Raw genomic sequence first — 21,932 nt, 5'->3', positions numbered from 1 at the left:
TATACAATAATTAAAAATACTAAAAATTAAAAAAAGCAACCTAAAAAATAAAATTTCTTTTTAATACTATTATTTAAAACACCTCTACTTTACAGCAGATTTTGAAGAATAGAATTAAATTTTATTTGTCTACTACCAAATTTTGATAATGCATGATAATTTATCTTAACTGTGCTAAGAGCAAAAAAATAACAAATTTACTAAACTGAAGTAATTGCATAAAATTTTAGTTGCATTTTACTTATGTAAGCAATTAAATATATATTTAATTATATTTACTTCTAGTAAAATATATACTATGCTTGAGGTTTTAAAAAACATCACAAATAATAGTAAATTTCAGCATTAAGTTCACTGGGCCATCAACTATCATACCTATATATTCAGAAAATAATAGTAACAATCTGAACAAGTTTTAAAGACATTGTAAGGGGCTATTTGATGATATAAACTCGGATACAAAATGCATCACTATATGTATCAGAATAAAAATAATAAATTATAATGCAATATGATTCAGACATTATCACTAAACAAATAATAAACAATTTTAAATAATTTCATATGAAAAACACTAAACAAGTCAAAATTCATAACAGACAGTATATTTAAAAACTTAAATAGTTTTTTGAGAATTTCAAACATTAAGAAATGTAGAAAATATAAATATCCATTTATGAATATTCTGTAACATATTCATAAGAAAGCAACAAATACAAAACATTTTTGCAAAAAAAAAAAAAAAAAAAAAAAAAAGATATTTACATTAAACTAATTAGCTAGTAATTTTGCTAAAAAAGAGTGATTTTTTTAATGAATTGTCATCATTTTTCATCATTCAGGAAAGGAAAGTAAACAAAAAAAATTTAAAACAATTTCCAAAATTAATTTTAAAATACAAAATCTTATTTTTTAAATGCATTCGTTTTCTTCATTAAGGGCAATAAAATACCTTTTTACTTTACTTTAAAAAAAATTTATGTTTCAATTAAAATTTTAAAAAATAGTTAAAATTTTAATACAATGATAAATGATGATTTTAAAATAAAATTCTACACACATAAAATACATAAAGTAATATGTAAAGATGGATATTAATAAGAATAAAAATGGAAAATACAAAATAACAGGAGAGTGATTTCTCAAAGTGATGTACTTTCTTGTTATTTACTATTAAATATATATTTTTGCAAAAATATTAATATTCTATTAATAATAATTGGCAAATGAGCAGAAATACAGAAATCTTACCCAGCTGAAGTATATCAGATCTTAATTTCACTATATAAGGCTAGTGTATAAGAGAATTGTTGTGTTGCTTTTGTTGCTTAATTTGCTATTTCATACAAAAGAAATTATAAATAAAAATAATTTATCATAAAAATGTTTAGGGAAGATAATAATGTGCATAACAATTGAATTTTCATTGTATCTTAAGGCATCATAAGATGTTATTCTACTGCATTTAATAGCCAATAGCTTTAAAATGAGAAAAAATTAAAAGTATATATATATGTACTAGCATAAAGTTCATGATTAGAAATAGTTGAATAAATAGAATGATTTTTTAGTTTTCTCAAAGCCAATATAAAGGGGGAAAAGTAACATACTTTTAATAAAACAGTTTGATTCATAGGCATGATTGAAAAAATTTATCCACCACAAAAAATTTACTTACAAAAAATAATTTTTTGATAAAAATTTCCTATTTTAATATTTATACTAATATTAATAACCAATAAATTATAAAATTTATTTCATAAAAAGACTATCTCTTCCATTAAATATTGAATGTTCCACATTTTTATCAATTAATTCACAAATTAGGGATCATCATTCCTAGAAAGTGTAAAATATTAAGTAGATTCCATTTGCTTACAAGTACTGAATATTGGCTTATAATCAAGCATTAAATAAGAAAAAGTATGCAATCAAAAACTCAAAGAAATAGCGATTGAAAAACTAGAAAAATGTATCAGTTTTAAAAATAATATTCCATGCAATTCATTGCATATTTTCAGTAATTCTTGTAAAAAAATGCTTTATCTATATATGCATAATAAATTCAGTAGGCAGTATAGAACATTTAATATCTGTTTTCATATTACATTCTAAATGTAAAGAGTGATTTAAAAGTTCTTGACATATTTTAACATGAAATATAAAATCAATTAACTGACATAGAAGAGTACAATTGCTAATAAAATAACTTGGTTCCTTATTTTGCTCATAAATGCCTCTGTAACTCAAAAATAAAAGAGGAAAGGGGGGGGGGGAATAAGAAGAAAATATCATACATTATTCTCCTTATTTATAGGATATATTTACATATAATCTTTCAGAACTTTGAAATTAAAGACAAATTACATGAATTTTACTAATAATTCTACGTCTTCTACAAGCAATGATAACACACGAGTGTTTTTACATGCAGAAAACTAGATTAAATTGGAATCCTATTTTGATGTTGTCCAAATTACATAAGGTATGCACTTCAAAATATGGTGTTAAATCATACAAGATAAATGTTTAGTAACCTCTTGAAACAGATTAATTTCTTTGTAACTGGTCTTCTTCAGTTTTTATTTTATATTTTAGATATAAACCATCCACAAGAAAAATTCAGAAACATTTTTTTAAAAAGAAAATGGCTCCAAATGGTAAAAATTTTAATACAAATCACACTTTCCTATATTGTTTAATTGATTTTATATTTTATTTTAAAATGTGTCCAGGTAATTTGATGTAGCCCTACATATCATTAGCTAATACAATAGTAGGTTATTGAACAGAATTATTAAATGCATTAATAGATATACTTCTTTATATAAAATAGCTCCACTATGTATTTTAATAGTGAAATCAAATATTTATGCAACAATTTAAATCAAAAACAATAAAATAATTTTAAAATGCAGTTATTTTTATGAATGATATTATATTAGATTACTTGAACACATTCAAGGTACAACAAATCTAATTACGAGTATGGCTTAAGTAATGGCTTCTCAAAGCACCCCACTGCTCAAAATTTGCATTACAAATCCTGCACATGTTTGGCCTCTCTAAGATATGCTTCAAATAATGCTTCTTCAGTTCTTTTCTTATTGTAAAAGTCTCAAAACAAACTTTACACTGATGCACAATAACATCATGAGTTGCCCGATGAGCTTTGAAATCTGCCTTATCTTCAAATGTCTCATTGCATACGCTACAAATATAAGCAATTTCTCCTTCGTGGCTCACTTTATGCTCTTTCAGAGCTTCTTTCTGCATAAAAATCTGATCACAAATATTGCAGGGATAGGTGGGAACTGTATTGTGAATTTTTTTGTGCTCATCCAAGGCATCCTTTTCCCTGAAACCTTCATTGCAAACTTTACAAATGAATGGCTGTCGTCGGCTGTGAACTTTCTTGTGTTCCAAGAGTTCAGCTTTTGTTTTGAATCGCTGATTACAATTTTTACACAGATGCGGTCTTTTTTTCGAACAAGAAGCTATATGATCAGAAAGCTCCGAAGTGGAATAAAAATTTTCATTGCAAAATTTACATGGAAAAGTTTCCTGTTCAACCACCATTTCATGTTCTTGTTTATGTTCATTCAGCTTTACTTTTGATGAAAACTCATCACTACAAATCTTGCAGGAATAGGATTTTTTCTTACAAGGAGATTTATTATGAAGAGTAAGCTCAGATTTTAAACTGAAAATGTCACCACAAGTCTTGCAAGTATAGGCGGTTTTCTTTTGATTATTCTTTTGATTGTGAATTTGTTTGTGTTCCCGAAGATCACTTTTAAATTTGAAACCTTCATTACATATGTTACATTCGAAAGGAAAATCCTCAGCATGTTTGATTCGTGTATGTGCGGTTAAATCATCTTTGAACATAAAACTTTCAGAGCAAATTCGGCAGGTGTGCATTTTACCTTCATTGTGCATTAACAAGTGATCTTCATATTCATCTTGTGTAAGATTCTCATCACACACTTCACACATAATTGATTTCTTATTGTGGTTTTTCTTATGTACTTCATATTCTTGTTTGTCTCTGAAGGCATTACCACAGATATTACAAACAAAGAGCTTTTTCTTGGTAGGATTTTGTTTATCATCTGAGTCTAACTTGTGCTTACTTTTTTTATTAGTATCTTTAGAAGATAAAGGCATCTTTTTATTGCCATGGTGAACTAATGCTTTGTGTCTCTGTAAATCACTCTTTCTAGAAAAGGTTCTTTCACAGATTTTACATATAATGCCAAAATCATCTTCTTCATGACATAGTCTATGTTCTCGAAAGACACTTTCCATGGAAAAACTTTCATTGCAAACATCACACACATATGGTCTTTCTTCTGGATGACTCAAGTAATGCATCTTTAGGGCAGTTTTCTTAAAAAAGTCAGCACCACATATCTCACACACATACCGAGAATTTTGGCTTTTCTTTGATTTCAATTTATGCATAAGAACTTTGTGCGAGTTCAAATCAACCTTTGTAAAGAATTTTTCATCACATATCTTACAAGCTAAAGTTTCTTCACCTTTGTGAACCCGATAATGATTTTTTAAAGAAATCTTTCTGACAAACCCAGCATTACAGACAACACAAACAAACTGGCACACTTCTGGCTGCTGATCTTCACCATTATGAATTAACATGTGACGCTTAAGACTACTGGCAGCTGAAAAGCAATTACCACATACAGTACAACCATGTCTTTCTTTTTCATTTGAAGGCAAATTTATAGGAAAAGAATCAGGAGCAAGAGGTTGAGGTTCAAGATGTTCAACTACAATGCTATTGGGATCTAAATTTTGAACCATAACATTGCTAGTATCCATATTAGTAATAATTATATCATTGGAATCAAGATTTTGTATAACACTGTGGTCACCATTTTGTTCAGGAGCTTCAAGAGGAGGATATACTTCTAGTACTGGATCACAGTATGTACCATCCAAATTCAAGATCTGATTTTGATACTTTTTGGCAGGTGGAATATTAATATTTTGATTATTAAGAACACCATTGTTTTGATTACTTAAAACTCCATTGTTTATAGCATCAGGATTAGTAACTTGATTAGGATACTTTTTGGCTAAATATTTGGCTTTCTCTTCTTCAAATCTCTCTAAATTCTCGCCAAGCTCCTTAGTATGTTCTCGGTAATGTTTCAGAAGTGTATTTTTTCTCACAAATGCTTTGCTGCATATAAAACAGGAATGAGGAAGAACTTTTATCTTATTTTCTAACACAGGAAAAGATGGAGATTCAGTAAAAGACATTTTGATTCTTTTCAGTAAAAAAAAAAAAAAAAAAAAAATAGATTTGAACAGTTAATACCTGTAACAAAAGAAAAAATGAATGAAAAATAATGAAAAAAAAATTTAAGGTTAAATGGTTAAATTGAAAATCTAAATATGTATTATGAATATCTGATATCATTAAAACCTTATACTGATTTATACTACAAATCATAACTAAATTAGTTTTAGTTGTTCTTCATAAATAAAATAAAATTTTACTGCATTAAAACAAGCAACTGTTTTACAAAAGACTTTTTTAAATTCCACTCCATTTTATTAAATCATTTAGTACAAACAGAAATTTGCAAATTATTTAATAATTTACATACAAATGTAAATATTATTACAAATATTGTTAAATATTTTACATATTTAATGTACGTTTCAAATTTCTGTTCTCATTTAAAGGTTTTATTCTATCTAAATTTATTACCAGATAACGTTTACATTTAAACTATTTATTTATCAAAAAATAAATAAAGTAATCTCTCATATATCTCATTTTCAAACACGCTATTTTACTGCAAATTCTTTATGGAAAAGAACAGTCAGTAATAGTTTCTCAAACCTAGCCATTCTAACCAATTTCAAAAATTTTCATTTCACATGAAAACTCATGATCCTCTAAATGTACCATCCTTATTAGTCTCCTTATGACCATCTTAAATGCTTTTAGAGAAATCTCAAACAACTACTACGCTTCATATTGCTTATGAGGAAAAATTAATGCCCTAGTCCTCAAATCCAAATCATTATAGAGAATTTACCAATTTTTATTTCAATTGAAGTTTATGATATTTAGACAGAATAAAGGTTATCTGTCCACTTTCATTTTTTTAAAGTATACTAAAATAAAATTTTGATGCAGCATCAGGAACTGGGCCAATCTCATCACTTTGTATGGGAAATTTCTATATTTATTGTGCAAGTACAATTTAAAATACTTTTATTTGGCATAATAAGTCAAAGTTGGTTAGCATTACTTACTGAATACTAATAATATTGTGGTGAGTGACTACGCACTGAAAGGTGTGATTTTAATATTAAGAAAATAGTAGCTAAAACCAAATATGTAACTAACACTATACTTATAGGCTATAAAAAAAGATGCAATAAAAATCTTCATATCACAATTTCATTTAACTAGCGATTATAAAATAAAAGTTTGATACAAATCCAGAAGTAGATTACATACACAATTCAGAATTCACTTCACTAAACTGTTAGATTTTAGTTATATTAAAAATCAGTTACATTAAATGCGAAAGGAAGATAACATACAACACATATCAAAACTTAGTATTCTTCTAACAAATAATTTTATGAAAACATAATTATTCTCTAGTAAAAGTATAAAGTTTATAAAAAGTATATTACCTAATACAATAATTATTGTTAACTTATCAAAGAACAGGAATAAAGAAGAAATATTCATAAATACAAGGTTGTTGTTGTTTTAAGAATATAAAAAATATTATTTACTCTTATTATTAATTTATTAGTCTTATTATTTCATTTATTTACACATAATTGTTTATTTTTCATAAAAAATAAAAAGATATATTTCTATTTTATTAATATAGGTAACAATTGTGGCATATATAGGATGTTCAAAAAATCATAAAATATAAAAAGACAAAATAATAAGAATTGGTGTATTATTGCTGAATTCACTCAGAATAAAAAAACAAATGTCAACAAATTTTTTAAACTATGAGAAAAATTATAACAGGAGCTGTATAGTTAAACGCAATTTCAAGGTGCAACATTTCTTAATCTGAAGAATTAAAATGTTACTAAGGGTGTACTTGAGGTAGCACTACATAAGAAAAGAAATAATTTTTTTAAACTTATGGTATGTATTTTACAAAAAAATAGCTTTGTACAAATTTATGAAAATAGAAAATATCCAATTCAATTTAAAAATTAGGAAAATTTTTATAGTAAAACAAAAAAAAATAATTGCTACGGCCACTAATTGCAATCACTATTAAGAAGTAAAAACCCTTTCAAAAAATCCAAACTAGCATAAAGATATAAATACTATTCAATAAAACATTTTGTAAAATTTCTCAAGCTTGATAAATTTATCAAGTTATCAAGCTTAGGATAACTATTTAATCAATACAGTTTAATAGATTTACATACCCATAAAAAAATTGTTGTAATTATGAAAATAGAGAATATATATTTACTAATATGCAAAAAAAAAAAATTATAGCAATTCCAAATATTACAGAATGTTAATAATTTCAGATATTTCAAATCATGGAAAAGCAATTTCACTTGACTTAAATTGGACATAATTTATGATTGAATATTACAATACAAAAGTAAATCCACAATTCTTGCGCACATATGTGTATGTGTGTGTGTTACAGTCGCAGTGTTAAATTCAGTTATTTCATAAAATAACTACATATTTCATGAAATAACTAGACAAATCAGTTAAAATGCATAGATGAAAGATGTCATACTTTACCTAGTTATTATATGAAATAACTAATGATCATTAAAGTGAAAAATAAACAATTTCAAAGTGATTTTATAAATTTATTGATCATAAATAGCTAAAATCCCTCAAAAATACATTTTATTCCTATTATGGATGATTAATTGATAAATAATAAGGAAAAGCAGATAATACTAACATAAATTGACTTGAGCAATAAAATATCACATCAGGTTTTGCATCTGTTATTGGCACAATTAACTTTTCTATTCCTTGAACTTCAAGGATATCATAATGATTATATAATCAATAGTTGTATGGTATTTTTTCTGTGCTGTTTTAGCACTTTTTACTTCTGCTATCAAAGTTAATAATTTTTCACGAGTAAATGTAACACTGTTTTCCTTTGCCCCTTGCTTATTTAATAAAGATTCAAATTTCTCTTGCATTAAATCTTTCTTATTTACAGGTTGGTCTCCCATTCCTAAAGAACTCATTGCTTGAAAACAGGTTACAAAAATATTTCTTATTAATCCAAAATATAAAACGTTAAGATAAATACACCGTCTAAATTCTATATCTAAAAGCAACAGAATGAAGCCTACACACATACATATCATTGCAAAGCAGCTGTAAGCGGTTCAAAGAACTTTCGAGTGCCATATTTCATACTTTAAGGATTAAGTAATCGTTATTCTATAGAATACCAAGTTAAATCATAGGATTCAATAATTTTATATATTTTAACTGACTTGTCTATTTATTTTATGAAATACCTAGATATTCTATGAAATAATGGATTTCACACTTTAACGGTACCATATATATATGTTTCATTTTACTAATCAATTTTACAGGCTTTTTACAGAGCAGTTTTTTCCCCTTCTTAATTTATGGTTATTGACATTCAAAAGTATATCTAATTTAGATAATAATCTAAAGGACAATTAAATAAATTAATTCTAATTTCTAGTAAGAATTAAATTGCTCCAAATATTCAAATTTAGAAAAAGAGGGACAATCAAAACTAATACCAGCTTTCTTTTTCTTTCTTATTTTGACATTTGTGTCTTATAGTGCAGCCCCTTTCCCAATTTCAGATGCTGATAATCAGGTAACACTAAGACTGCCAAGATAGATGGTTATCTACTGCTGTTGCACCACTTTTTCCCCTCGTGGCGTTTTGCAGAAGACAATCAGTTGAACGGCAGACCTGCACCCTGAGGTTGACTTTTTTCCCCATGTACAACCCATGCGCAAAGCAGAATGCTTTCGGCTGGAAACCGTGGAATCCTCCACCATACTGTTCTTTAACCTAATATTCTATATGTGTCTGTTGTAATAAGTGTTTGTGAATTTTGTAGTGTAGCTGTGTTTGTCACAATTAAAAATAGTGTATTTAAAATTAGCCAGTTCCTAAGAAAACCACAACACACCACTATACTACATATATTTCAGTTGCTTTCGATAAAATCTAGGAATCATTATAAGAGATAATAATAGCCCCTAAATTTTTTCGTTTCCCTCAAATCAAAAAAATAGAGATCATATAATAAAAATCTATACCATAAAAAGAATTAAATGTACATAAATATCAATTAAAAGTATCTCTTACCACTTCATTTCTTTAAAACATGATTATAAAAAAATCAGCAGTTTCATTTTCAGATCTTGGGCTTCACTTTTTTCTTTCAAAATACTCAGATCTAGAAATTTAAGGGAAATTAAATTATACCAAAATAGATCAGAAATTAGTCTGTCAAAAAGAACAAAAGTCCAGCATTTTATACATAAAATATACATTATTTGAAGAATATTGTTTAATGTTCTCCATTGACTTCATAGTATTTTGTTGGAGTTGCACAAGATTGATATTCATTCTCTCTGAATTTATATTTTTTAACACAATAAAGTTGCTATGATTTATCCACACATATGATAAATTGTTTTTATAATTATTATAATTCAAACTTTATTCCTAATATATTTACCTCCAACAATTTCATTTTTAATCCTTTTCTTATGGATTCATCATGTAAGCATAAGTAGAATTATAAACAAAATATTTTCTTATTTTGAAATTTCATAAATTACTGTTACTGGATCTTTAGATAAACTATTAGATTAATTTTTGGTTTGCTTTCTCTTTCTCTTTTTTCTTTTTTTATGCTCAACTTCCATGAAATCATTTTCAAGTGATCAAGATAAATTTATTTTGAAATTTGGATAACAAATTGGTAAAAAAAAATAAACAAAATAAAAGAATTATAGACAACTGAAACTCTGAATGTCTTTTCTTTCATTTATACAGGAATTATAGAAAAAATTTTATTTGTTTAAAAGTGATGTTGAGTATTGAAATGATACACCAACTTGGAATCTATATATCAATACAGGTATTTGTGAAAAATTTAAATATTTTTAACTTTACAACTTAAATGCCAATAGATTAGTGCATATTTCTCATTAACTGTCACAATGTAACAATTATTGAAAGCAAGATTGAAATCTCCTAAATACTCCAAATGTGTCAATAGGATGCAGTATACTTAATGTCTCATAATTATGTTTAGAACAAAAAATATTTTTAAATTAATAAATTTGCCAATAAGCTATAATATATATTTCATTAACTGCCATATATTATACATTTGTAGAACAGCAAAACAAGAGTAAATGACACTTGAATTATATATGACTATAAAAAGTAAAATAAAAACCTTCTTCATCTCACAACTTAAGATAACACAAAGAGAAAGTTGCATGATATTATATTATCCTGTATTCAACAATTTTAAATATGATTTAAATATATTTAATATCAATTGATATATTTGCATAGACATTTGAAACATTTATTGAGTTATAATCTTTTAAAACATAATATTTCATGCCACTGATGGGTGACATAATTTTTAAAAGCGTTTTGCACTTATCTATTTCAGTTGACAATAATCCTATAAAAAACATGATCATGTATTTATCAAAGGGAAGGAAGGAATGAGGTTTGTTTTCCGGCGTATGCTCCTGAACGGATTCTTAGCTTGTGCCGAGTTAACAAAAATCAAAACTCGAATATCACAAAAATATTTATCAAAAGTTATCTTAAAAAGTATTTACAAAATTATTCCATATTCTAAGTGAAAAAAAAAACTACTTTAAATTTCTAATCAAAAACAAGGAAATTAGGTTTGGAAATTTTAGTTCACAATCTATATTTAATTCTTTAACATTTATCAAAAAAAAAATCACTGTAGAAGCTCATATCAAACACACATACAAAAAAAGAAAATTACTGCCTTAGTAATGTTAAAGATATAGCATGAAGAACATGAATCAAAATGAAAAAATAGAGACAGCTAATATCAAATCTAACAGTATTTAAAATCTTTATTTATAAAGTTAGAAAAGGAATAAAAATTGTGTAATTATAGTAAGAATTGTTATTTATTGATGACATTTGGAATAGACCGCATCATTTTAACATAACATGGCAAGACCCAAACTGGAAAGCTTCATTCAAATTTACACACCGTACTAACAATAAAATGCTGGACTTTTGAACAGATTTAATGTACACTAAGCTCTTATGCACAGCTGATGTTGAATGAAATCAAGTCTTGCAACCCACTGAACATGAAGACAAGATAGCCACAAGGGAAATTACCCCCAACAAGAACAGGTTATGTACTTTTTAAAGGCGAAGGAAAATGATATTTTCACTTAATAAATTAAAAATAATTCTTATATATTTATGAAATAAATAAGCATTACATATGCACATATATAATTTATCTATGCAGAATGAAATTATACAATCACCTATTGGAATCTAGGTAGTAGTTTCTAAGGCAACAGGTAAGTATATTCTTATCAGAGCAAATGTGCTGGCATAAATACAAAATATAAAGTTGTCTTTCTTCAGCTCTTCAAATTACTTGTAAATTTCTAAATGGCTACAGCTGAAAAGAGAAATATGATAGTATAATGTCTTAAATTATTTCAAGCAAAGACAAAACTATAAAAGCATGTTTTTTTTTTTTTTTTTTTTACTTTTCTTTAATTATACTTTATAAAATTAGAAAACTAATGATGTTTGTACAAAATAACTTTTACATTAATCAAATAATTCATTAATTACAAAAATGTGGCATTAAAAAATCAACAATTGATTTTTATTTAAAATTAATCTCTAAAGTGAAATATAAAAAGTTGCAATAATGGGAAATAATATTTAACAAATATATGATAAATTTTAATCTATGTACATTGCATATGATAAATTTATTAAAACAAATCAAAATTTAATTTTTACAAAATATTTTATAAATTAATATAAAAAAACTTAAAATAATGAGCAGTGACAAACTTACATATGTATGAAATTTAACAAGTAATTATTTTATGTAATAGAAAAGTAATAATGTTATTTTCAATTCTAAAAATAATATATTCTAATGTATGCATGATATGTAATTCTTAATATGAATTATTTTTTTTAATAATGGCTACTTCTCTTTCATGATCATAAACATTTTTCAATTTCATTTTTTTAATCTTAAATGTTTATTTATATGCTTTGAAAAACGTGTGTAAATGTCATAATAGTAAGCAGTGCCGATTTGATAAAAAATAAAAATTCAAGGTCATTTTTTGTCTCCTTTCCATAGAAGGTTAGCATTTATATTTTTAAATAGGCATTTAAAATGAAAAGAAAAATTTCGGAAGTTGTTTAAATCACTTTCGTCAGCTATTGTCTGTAAATGAAATGCAAATATGATGCTTTTTCTTGCAAAAGGAAAATGAACAATTAAGCGTAAAATTTTGGTTTAAAAGATTCAGTGTGTAATAAAATCCTTTAATTATTTTTAAAAACTGCTTGTTTCTTAATATAAAAATGTAATAATAACAATATGACATTTTATAAAAATTTTTATTCACTAAAAAAATTCCCAGGATTCATATTAAGCATACCTTACAACAACTGTTATCAAATTAAAAACAATAAAAAAAAACTCCTAAATTATTTTTTTAAATACATTTTTATTATTCACTTATGTTTCAAAAAATTAATTTGAAAATCCTATCACTACGAATTGTTAAGGAACATATTATTTTTGTTTCCATAATTGTCTCTTTAAATTTTGTTTATCCTTCAACACAAAGAACGGCGTCTTCCAGCAAACTCGCGGTTTCATTTATTTTATTTTTATAAGCTCTGTTTTCATCTTTATAAACAGCGAGAGAAATATAAATAGGTATCAATGAATAACGAATGAAATAAGAGTTCAACCCCCACATAATGGTAACATATTTAACAAATACACCCTCCCGTTCTAAAACATAACGGCTTTAACCCAAAATAACAACAATTATACGGGAGCCTACACAAACAAATGAAGATGCGGAGCCATTTCTCATATGAAACACAAAGTTTCAATTTTCGAAATTAAATTGAATCGAGTAACAAGAATCAAGTTTCATATCTTACCAGAAAAATATTTCTTTTTATCAACTTACATTTATCGATAATAGATTATTGCTTGAGATCACTTTTCTAAAATAGTAAATTTTCAGATTAGCCCATCAAAGATGATATACACCATATTTCGCATTTTGTAGACGGTACCGCTTGAAGAGGAGGGAATCAACTTTAAAGAGAATCCTTCGCTACATTAGAAGTCAGAAGACGCCATCTTAGTACTGTCAAAAGGTTGAGAACGACACCTGAATGGCGGAGAAAGGGAATCTAGGGTACTGACTCCTTCCTCATTTATAATTAAATTGATAATTCCTTGCAAGATACAAAAACTCCGCAATTTTCAAATTTAAAATAAAATAATTCGATATCTAATAACTTATTCAAGAAAAAGTGGGGGATATTCGTTTAAATTGAAGCACCATATTCTTTTATTTTACAATAGCGATCATTTCTTTTCGGCATGATGAAAGAGATTCACTGCACTCGTAAAATAAACAATGAAATGAGGTATAAATTTCTAAAAAATAAAATGAAATTAACCATTAAAAAGTTTTTTACCAAATTAAACTAAAAATTTTTTTAAAAAATGCTTCATTATAATATACACAAATGGATACAATTTGTGAACATTAATTCAACATATTTTGTAAATTACATATTGTATTAGAATTACTTTAAATCGATTCAATAATTAATTATATCATTCAAAATTATTTATGTTTAAATTTGCCTTATATTTTAGATTTTAAAGAAATAATTATTTACTTTAGAATTTTACAGAAACCAAATGATGAGGAAGTGTTATACCGACACCATATTATCTTTTGTTATTTAGGGCATTTTGTAAGATAGTTACAGATTTTTTTTATTATTAATCCTTTGTTATGTTACGCTGATCTTTCAGATCTCTTGTATATATTAAACAGCCACTCTCAAAATCATTTGGCAATAGTTTCAAACTCTTTAGGTTATCTCATTAGACTTTCGAAACCTGAAGATTAACGGTATTTCCGTACCATTCTTTGAAAAAGGACGGTAAATAATAATTCCAATTTCTTTGTTCAGAATGCTGAAAGTCATACCCTATAAGCACAAGATATATTGTACGATAGCTCCTGGATTTTCGATATTCTGAATCCCAGAAACTGACACAAAAAATATCAGAATAATGTTGTTGAGCATTTTGTGCTGATTGGACAGTTTTTTTCATTTATAATAGTGTAGTAAAATAAATTGTTTGAAATAGTGCGATACATCTATGCAATGACAATGATTTTCAATAAAAAATGACGGTTGGAATGTTTTCTCAAGATTATGTTAAAATAATATATGCAGCCATAAATACGTATGTGCGAGATACTTAATTAATTTAAATTAAAGCCAGAAATGTTTCTGGATTTAAAAAAATTATCTAGAGATCGTTACGATTAACATGAAGCAGATAACAGTAGTCGTGACTGGAAGTTGGCTCACCAAAGAAAATCAAGAAGTTGTATGAATTAAATGCGAAATTCTCAATATTTTTGCTAAACTAAAAGCTTGTAAAATTTATTTTTATAAATATTAATTTGTAATAAACTAATTAATAATCTGCTTTTTTTTTTCTTTACAGTTCTGTAAATATTTATTCTATGTTTAAAAAATATAAGCCGTGCAGATTTTAAAGAAAAATGCTTAAAAATACATTTTATAGACTTCCTAGAACTAGCTCTCAAAGAAAATTTTCGTCTAAGACTTCAAAATTCAAAATTAAAATTAAAGGAGATTCGATGCTCTACAATATATCTCAGCCTCCTTAAGTCGTCGTCACTCTTGGTTTCCCTGGGTCTGATTATACTTTTCGGTACTCACGTGCTAGAAGATTTTTACATCATGAAGAGAAGAAAGAAAGAATGCTACTTAAAAACTTTATCACGTTAAAAGAAAATACAATATTTTAGTCTATATTAGAGCATTAATTAGCTAGTAATAATTTTTAAAATTTAGTGTTCATTTTTATTTCATCGCACGGGTTATTAAAATATTAATTGGCATTCTTGCTTTTGCTGCATGCAGTTATATACATTGTTATAAAATTCTGTTTAAAACTAATTTGAATAATTTTTTAAAATTAAAGAACAGTATACATGAAAATAAAATTTGTATTACTGGAAAGTTTTTTTTTTATTTTATTTATTTTTTTATTATTATTTTACAGTGGTATAAAAGTAGTGTTCATACAATAAACTTTTGAATTATTGGAGAAAAACTTTGAAATTCCGATTAATGTTTAATTAATTAAAAAATCCTATAAAAATTCAGAAAAATCTTTCATATCGAGTACTTCTTCTCAAGAAGTATCTATGCCAATATTTAAAAAATTTCTTTGCAGAAATCCACATTCCTTCACCTGGAGTAACCCCGATAACGTAAGTGAGTAAGTAAATAAGTAAAACTAAGAAGTAAGTAAGTGAATAAAATAAAAGGAGATTCGAAGCTTTAATCCCTAGTATCGCAGTCTTTTTATGTTCACGATTTAATTCGTCGTTCTTATTATTACTTGATTTGACTACATCTGTTATTATATACAAGGAATGCTTATTATATAATAACAGATTGTACGTATTGCTAGAAAGCAGGCTTTCGCTACTCTGGAAGATAAAATAATGTTTTGAGGTCAAACTACTTCCACTCCAATGACAGAATGTACTTTCTAAGATAGGTGTTGAGTCGTTTCCTAATTGTGGTCTTTAGGACTCCAATCTTAGTTTGTCTCCTCCTGTTGTCACGATGATCATGAAATGATAGGTTACAGTGATAAATTCACATGATAAATTACATCTTTACTATAGTAGAAGTAGAGTTGCTGATTTAGAGTTGCTTCCTATAGTTCGGAGCTTGGTCTTCTGGGCCCTGTAAAGGAAATATCATATCAAAAAGCTACATAGACATTCTAGACAATTTTATGTTGTCCTCTTTATGGCAAATTCTTTGATGTAGACTAATTTTTCTTTCAACACTGCTCCTGTTTATAAAACACAAGCTGTGCAGAGTTGGTTTATTATCATTGAAGAGTTATACTGGTCTACTCTAAAGTCCAAATGCCAAACGCATACAACATTTATGAGATTGACTGGAATATCTACTTCGAGCTAAACACAAAATCAAAACACACACACACAAAAAAAAACACTCTTAGAGTTTACCAGCTTTATTTAAATGAATGACATGCAATTCCAGTAGAAAAGTTCCAAAAACTTATGAATATCCTACTTCATAGTGGCGTACTTCGTAGCAGCTGTCATTGCAACAAATGGCAGTATATTAGTAACTAACACATTCGAATGTTCCCAATTATGTTGCAAATAAAATTACATAGTGTATTAATTACATGTTGTTAATGTTAATCTAATGTTTGAGAAAATAATAATAAATAACAAAATTATCTTTGTTAGTTATGATGCCTATTTTACTGCAATTTATACAGTGTACTTCATTTATAAATTTGAAGAGGCATTTATTCTGACTATTCAAAAATTTGAGATTAAAGGACGCCAATCTGTGAATAACCCCTTATAATTTTACTTCTCTTCAAGAGCAACAGAAATTCAGCTGACTACGACGTCGATATTTTTCTGAATTTTAATTATATTCTACTAGTTTTTAGTTAGTTTTAATTGTATTCAACAACAAAGTTAGTTACCATATGTATCTGGTTTTAAAATTGTAAAAGGAAAAATATGTTATATATATATATATATATATATATAATATTGTTACAAAATTTTTCTTCTACAAATACCGCTAATCAATCGCTAGTTCAGCAGCTTGCTTGCTGTCTAATCCTCCAGTTTCTTGACTTGTCGGCGACTCCGACTCCTCTCACACACAGCTTCTGACGATCCACACAACTTCACTGCAGCATCAGAGTGCCCGTCTTTTATAGTTCCGGGAGGCGGGGCTAGAATCTTCAGACCAATCAGAGCGTATCTGAGTGTATCTTGGTTCCTACTTGATGGATCGTGAAACTTCTCGAACTTTCTAGTATGATCCATTTAGTCGCCAGATGGTCGCCAGGCTCTCAGGTCATTGACGCGGCAGCCGCTCAGCACAGATCTTACAACGGTCTTTCTCACGATGACACTATTCGTGCCGGATAGAAAAATTACAGATTTGTAGCATTGCTTCCCTCTTTAAAGACTGACGTCCCGGCAGTCCCACTTCAATCCAAAAGCTGGCGTAGGTTTCCGAACGATGTTATGATGTTGATGAGTTTGGCGACTTCCACACTTTCGAAGATGACATCATTCACTAATTTGGCGGCGACTAAACATCCATCCAAACCTCCTCAATGCTTTTCACCCGGACCTCTTCGTCATTTGGAATTGTACATCCAGACTTGATTCCGCTCCTTAAAATGCAGGATGTCCCATGGAGCCGAACATGGTATCGCAGCAGAGTTCACTGGAACGAATTCTATCCAGGCTGGTCCATTGGTCGTTTTGAATTTCCTCCATCGAGCCAACCAAATATCAGGATGGTCCAACAATGCCTTTCGGAATCACTTGAAAGCAGGGATTCACCTTTGTCGTTAAGTCTTTCACGGGAATATTTCCATCTATTCCTGGCTTATTCTCGGCACTCGAGAACTGTCCGCAGCTCTCAACACAGGATCTTCTATAGAGCTCATCAGCCTTTGCTGGAAGGGTTCTTTTAGGTGACATAGCTTGACCAGGTGGTTCTTCGTCTTTTATAGTTCCGGGAGGTGGGGCTAGAATCTTTAGACCAATCAGGGCGTATCTGAGTGTATCTTGGTTCCTACTGGATGGATTGTCTAACTTCTCGAACTTTCCAGTATAATCCATTTAGTCGCCAAACTCGCCAAATGGTCGCCAAGCTCTCATGTCATTGACGCGGCAGCCGCTCAGCACAGATCTTACAATGATCTTTCTCACGATGACACTATTCGTGCCGGGTAGCAAAATTACAGATTTGTAACAACATACATACATACATATATATATATATATATATATATATATACAAGGTTTGTAAGAAATAAGTTAGCCACTTCAAAGGGCTCTAAAATGCGTTCTATCGGTCCAAATAAGAGAAAATTTGAACTACAAATTATTTAGATGATGCGCTTTACATTTATCAATTTTAAAAAGTTAGCACAAAATTTCACCAATAGATGGCGCTGTAACACAAATGGCACTTATTTGCATATATTGAAAATGTGAAACATAATTTGCATTTCAGCGCATGTCTATTACCATTTTTCTTTGAATAAAAAGAAGGCGGATTCTACACGAACATTAATTTATTCTCAGTTTGTCATGCCTGTGTTGCGTTAAAACACGTTGCTGGTGAAATTGTTCGACCAGAACCAACAAAACTCCGTTGCAGCCTGAAAGGAATTTCATCGTATGAAGCAGATACGAAGAGGTTAAATATCTCCAGGGGCCCTACGTAAAATGATGCAGAAATTTGAAAAAACTGGGCAACTTGGCATTCTTCCAGTTAGAGGACCACCATCTTCCAGCGTCGAAAATATGGCGACCGCGGTCGTTGACCAGCCACCGCCAGCATTCAGTCGCCGCATAATAGTGTGAGTTTACCAGTTGTTTCCCGTATTCTGGATATGCCGTATTCAACTGTACGAAAACTCGTACGGCAGATTTTGCATTTTTATCCATACAAAATCAAGTCTGTGCAACTGTTGCAGGACGAGAACTTAGATGTTCGTAAAACTTTTGCACTTCAGTTCCTTGCTCGAATGGTGGTTGACACAACTTGGCCAGAGAATATTCTGTGGAGTGATGAGGCCCACTTTCGCCTCAATGGCCAAGTTAATGCCCACTACTGTTGAAATTGGGCAGAGGAAAACCCTCATGTTATCCAGGAACAACCCTTGCATCCTGAAAAGTGAGAGTATGATGTGGATTTACAGCTACCTTTATCATTGAGCCATATTTCTTTGAAAAGATAACTTCAAATGGAATCCAAACCTGTTGCGTCACAGGACAATGGTACCGTGATATGCTGAGAGATTTTGTAATGCCAACTCTTCTACAGCGTGGATGCCTTCAAGACATCATTTTCATACAGGATGGTGCACCACCTCATATTAATCGTCGTGTAAAGCGATTGTTGATACAGCATTTCACAGAAGCACGAGTTATCTGACGTCATTTTCCAATAGCCCCCTCGCTCACCGGACATCACCCCTTGCAACTTTTGGTTGTGATGCTATTTGAAGGACAATATCTACCGTCAAGGTCATCATCTCTACCAGATCTGAAGGACAACATTCGGAACCATATTCTTAAAATTCCGGCAGACTCACTTCGGTCATCTATAGAAAATACGGTTCTCCGATTAGAGCATATTGTTGAAAATGAAGGAGAACATATTGAGCAGCTTTAATTTTACTTTATTTAACAATTATAAACCATATTAAACGGTTTTATATTATAACGCCACCTAACGGTGAATTTTTGCACTATTTTTTTATTCAATAAATATAAAGCGCATCATCTCAATAATCTGTAATTCAAATTTTATCTCATTTGGATCAACAGAACGCATTTTAGAGCTCTCTGAAATGGGTAACTTATTTCTTGCTAACCCTGTGTGTGTGTGTGTGTGTGTGTGTGTGTGTGTGTGTGTGTGTGTGTGTGTGTGTGTGTGTGTGTGTGTGTGTGTGTGTGTGTGTGTGTGTGTGTGTGTGTGTGTGTGTGTGTGTGTGTGTGTGTTACGAAATCAGCAATGCATTTTATTAGCATACTTAGCATACTGATTATAAAAGAAATAACTAACAATTATTTTTCGTCAATTAATTTCAAATATTCCAAATAATATATTGGAAAGAAATGATGAAAGGGGATTGATACTATATATCCTTTCTCAATTACTTAAATTTCAAAAGAACTCACTAGATCAAATTATGAAGAAATATATGTTTGACATAACTGTAATTTGCGAAACATCAATTCTTCTCTACAAAGATTGAGAAAAAAATTTTGAAATAAGCATCGTGAATTCGATTTTTGTTGCTATTGTAGTTGTAATATTATATACCATGTGCATCCGGAAGAAGTCCATAACTATATGAATATTTTTTAATGAAAATGAATTTCGCTCCTGAACAATCGAAATGTATCATGTCATCAACTAAACACAGCAGATTTCACCCAGTTAAAATATATATAGTGCATGAATGACAGCCATACTCGTTGTACACAATATTACTGAAATATATGCTTGAAATTTATAAATGCTATAATAAAGAAATGAATGTAGTTAAACATGTTGGAATGTGACATATTATCCTTTACAAAATGTTAATATTAACTTTATGTTTTATTATCCATGGTAATATTATCCATTTATGTGTATTTTATTATCCATTTATATGTAAATTCCTTTATTTGGCAACAGATTGATATCATTTTTAACAGACTTGCTTGCGGATCCCTCTCAGTCCATTGGGCTTATGTAGCTGCTTAGTCTGTAATCCGCCAATGCAATAGCGTAGCTGTTTTATATAGGCATTCAAAACTTCTCATAAAAGTGCGGGTGCTCCGTTACAATAAAGTATGTGTTTTCAATCTTTCCTAGTGTCAAATTACTTGTCACAAGATCACAAAAAGGTTACTGCCTTGATCTTTACCTAAGTGATGTGCCTGAATCTTTCCTTAAGTTCCAAAGAAGTGCAGTGACAAAAACACTGTAGAAGGTGAAAAAAAGATAATTATAATTTGCTCTTTAACTTTATCATTTATATTTATATAACACTAAGCGCAATAGCACTTATATTTATTCTCTGTAGCGGCTCTCACGCTGCATGTTTTTTATACTGTCTTGTAGAAACACCCGAAAATGATACTTCTTTCCAACAACTAGGTTCTTTTTCCATTATTTTTATTTTCCTATTTTCGAATGATGATACTTAGATGCTTTCTGATATAATAAACCAACTCAACATTTACAAACAAAATTTCCTCAATGGAATATCTTCCTTATCACCGAAATATAGATAGAGTAAAAATGTAAATATATGTATTTACCATTGTTTTACAAAGTGCGACACACTTCGCTGGCGCCCGCCACGAACAATAAAGTCACCATCCGTAAATCGAAAACTCGAAGAAAAAAATATAAAGTAAATCCCCGCCTTTTCCGAGGTTTTTCCAAAATCCATTGTTCTTACACAATGCTTCTCTTTTGACATTCAGAGCTTGTTCATATTTTTTCTTCGTCCAGACGAGCAGCTTGATTAAATTAGTGCCTTATAAGGATGTGATGAAACTCAAATAAAGAGTACATACACATGTCACTCGATTGAATTTTATTAATATTCCAGAATTTTGATGAAGGAGGTGTCTACTATATTCGAGATATATGTAGAAAGGTAAAGACATAAATTTAATATGCCATCTCACATATATAAAGGCTGTTTCTGCATGATATTAGCAATAATCAAGTTTCAAACCAGTCTGCACCACTAAAACACTTGAAAAACTTTTCTTTTACGTATAAAAAATTATAGCCGGTACTAGATTTGGGCATTTTGCGGCTTTAATGTACATTATGTAATATTTCTTTAAAAAAAAAATAACGAAATTTAATTTCATATTTCAACGCATTTTTAATTTAATCAACATGACAATTATTTATTTTTCTTTCATATGACTGCACCGTATC

The 21,932-nt window shown here is 28.8% G+C and overlaps 1 protein-coding gene across 1 annotated transcript; it reads right to left on the bottom strand.

Moving 5' to 3' along the window:
- Window positions 1-2,048: 2,048 nt before the first annotated feature.
- LOC129972188 (zinc finger protein 271-like) lies at window positions 2,049-13,387 on the bottom strand. Its single transcript, XM_056086218.1, has 4 exons — window positions 13,283-13,387; window positions 11,585-11,724; window positions 9,378-9,468; window positions 2,049-5,347 (listed from the first exon to the last, which is right to left on the bottom strand). Exon 4 carries the CDS (start codon window positions 5,287-5,289, stop codon window positions 2,977-2,979), a length of 2,313 nt encoding a protein of 770 aa, XP_055942193.1. The 5' UTR covers window positions 5,290-5,347; window positions 9,378-9,468; window positions 11,585-11,724; window positions 13,283-13,387; the 3' UTR covers window positions 2,049-2,976.
- Window positions 13,388-21,932: the final 8,545 nt, after the last annotated feature.

Source organism: Argiope bruennichi, chromosome 6 (assembly GCF_947563725.1).
Source record: "Argiope bruennichi chromosome 6, qqArgBrue1.1, whole genome shotgun sequence".
NCBI lineage: Eukaryota > Metazoa > Arthropoda > Arachnida > Araneae > Araneidae > Argiope > Argiope bruennichi.
This window is presented reverse-complemented; position numbering and strand designations above follow the sequence as displayed.